Here is a 1,864-nt window from a genome sequence, read left to right on the forward strand (position 1 = left end):
AGCTAGAGTGCCATGGTGTCAGCCTAGCTCACAGCATCCTCAAACCCTGGGCTCAAGAGATCCTCCTGCCTCAGCCTCCTGAGTAGCTGGGACTGACAGGCGCGCGCCACCATGCCTGGCTAATTTTTTCTACTTTTAGTAGAGACAGAGTCTCGCTCTTGCTCAGGCTGGTCTCAAACTCCTGACCTCAAGCGATCCTTCCACCTCAGCCACCCAGAGTGCTAGGATTATAGGCGTGAACCTTTGCCCATTTCTTAAATGTCGATATTCTCGTTCTCTAAAAGTTAATTTTCAGCCCTTTTCTCATTATCCATGTGTTCCTCATGTATTCTTGTCCACTGCCATGGCCTCAGGTTCCATCTCTATTTCTTGAATGTATATTCTTAGTCTGAATCAAGAGTCAGCAAACTTTTTCTTAAAGGGCCAGCTAGTAAATACTTTAAGCTTGTGGGCTATGTGATTTGTCCCAACTCTGTTTTAGCTTAAGAGCAGCCATAGATGGTATAAGATGTATCCCAGTAAAATTTCCAATGGGTGCCAGCTATATTTTGCTGACCCCTTGTCTAGATTTCTCTACTGGGCTCTGTACTCATGAATCTAATTGTCTTTTAAATACCTCTACCTAATATGTCTAACTGTACTTATCAGGGACCCAAACATCAAGGTAGGGACTACCTGCTGTGCTTAAGAGTAGGTTGTGATTTGTTATTTTTGATGGGTGGAGGAGAGGTTTACAGAGGGGCAATAGGAAAGAAGAGTAAGCAGTGCTGCCGTTCTTAGTGTTGAGATTATGTACACTAGCACCATCCAGTGTGGCAGCCACATGTAACTATTGAATACTTGGAATGTGGCAGTGCAACTATGAAGCTGAACTGTGAATTTTATTATATAGTCATAAGTGCCTGGTAGCTACCATTTTGGATAGTACAGATATAAACACTAATTCAGATTTTTTTTTTTTTTTTTTTTTTTTTTTAAAGAACATGTTTTTATTAGGGATAGTTATCTACAATAATCACTAGATTTCTAGAATAACAATACAGGCTGTGAAAGTACATATAATTTCATTTTACTTCAGAATGTTTCAGTGCTTTCTCACCTTGAGAAATGAAAAACCCCAACATACTCAGAAGGTTGGGAACATTTTCTGTTTCTACTTGAAACTAAGGATATGTTCGACTTGAGGGAATGCAAGGAAGATTCTTCCCTTTACCATATCTATATGTGATATATTTAGCTCACAAACCCTTTTTGGTGCTGGAGAGTTCTTAACGTGAATAGTGGGAACATTTTGGATTACACAACTGCTGGCTATTATCAAGGTATTTAAAATTCATAATCAAATCTTCTAAATGTTGAGTGTCTCTAAACATCTTATTTTCTTCATAGGCTTGTCTTAAAAGAAGAAGCATCTGATTACCTTGAGTTGGATACAATTAAAAATCTCGTCAAAAAATATTCACAGTTCATAAATTTTCCTATTTATGTATGGAGCAGCAAGGTAAATCTGTGTTGATGAGAACTTATATGTATTACCTTGGTCCATATTTAAATGTTTTAACACTAAAAGAATAAAAGCTCAATGTGGTTCTTTCACTTAAGGATACTTTCAAGATTTTCTCTCAAAGACATATGTTTTTGAGCTGTAATGTTACTTCATAGTCTATAGACAAAATGAGAATTGTTAAACAAATGAGTTTAACCATGATTCTACTTTTTACTTCAACAGACTGAAACTGTTGAGGAGCCCATGGAAGAAGAAGAAGCAGCAAAAGAAGAAAAAGAAGACTCTGATGATGAAGCTGCAGTAGAAGAAGAAGAAGAAGAAAAGAAACCAAAAACTAAAAAAGTAAGTCTGGATCAC

General features: G+C 37.3%; 1 protein-coding gene across 1 annotated transcript in view; it reads left to right on the top strand.

Annotated features, from left to right (window-relative positions):
- The window catches only part of HSP90B1 (heat shock protein 90kDa beta (Grp94), member 1), an 18,657-nt gene that overhangs the window by 7,104 nt on the left and 9,689 nt on the right, over window positions 1–1,864 (top strand). The window contains exons 6-7 of the mRNA XM_012650260.1: window positions 1,390–1,501; window positions 1,730–1,851. Coding sequence (XP_012505714.1) covers window positions 1,390–1,501; window positions 1,730–1,851 — 234 coding nt within the window. The remainder of the gene's footprint in view (window positions 1–1,389; window positions 1,502–1,729; window positions 1,852–1,864) is intronic.

Source organism: Propithecus coquereli, unplaced genomic scaffold (genome assembly GCF_000956105.1).
Source record: "Propithecus coquereli isolate 6110/MARCELLA unplaced genomic scaffold, Pcoq_1.0 Scaffold316, whole genome shotgun sequence".
Classification (NCBI taxonomy): domain Eukaryota; kingdom Metazoa; phylum Chordata; class Mammalia; order Primates; family Indriidae; genus Propithecus; species Propithecus coquereli.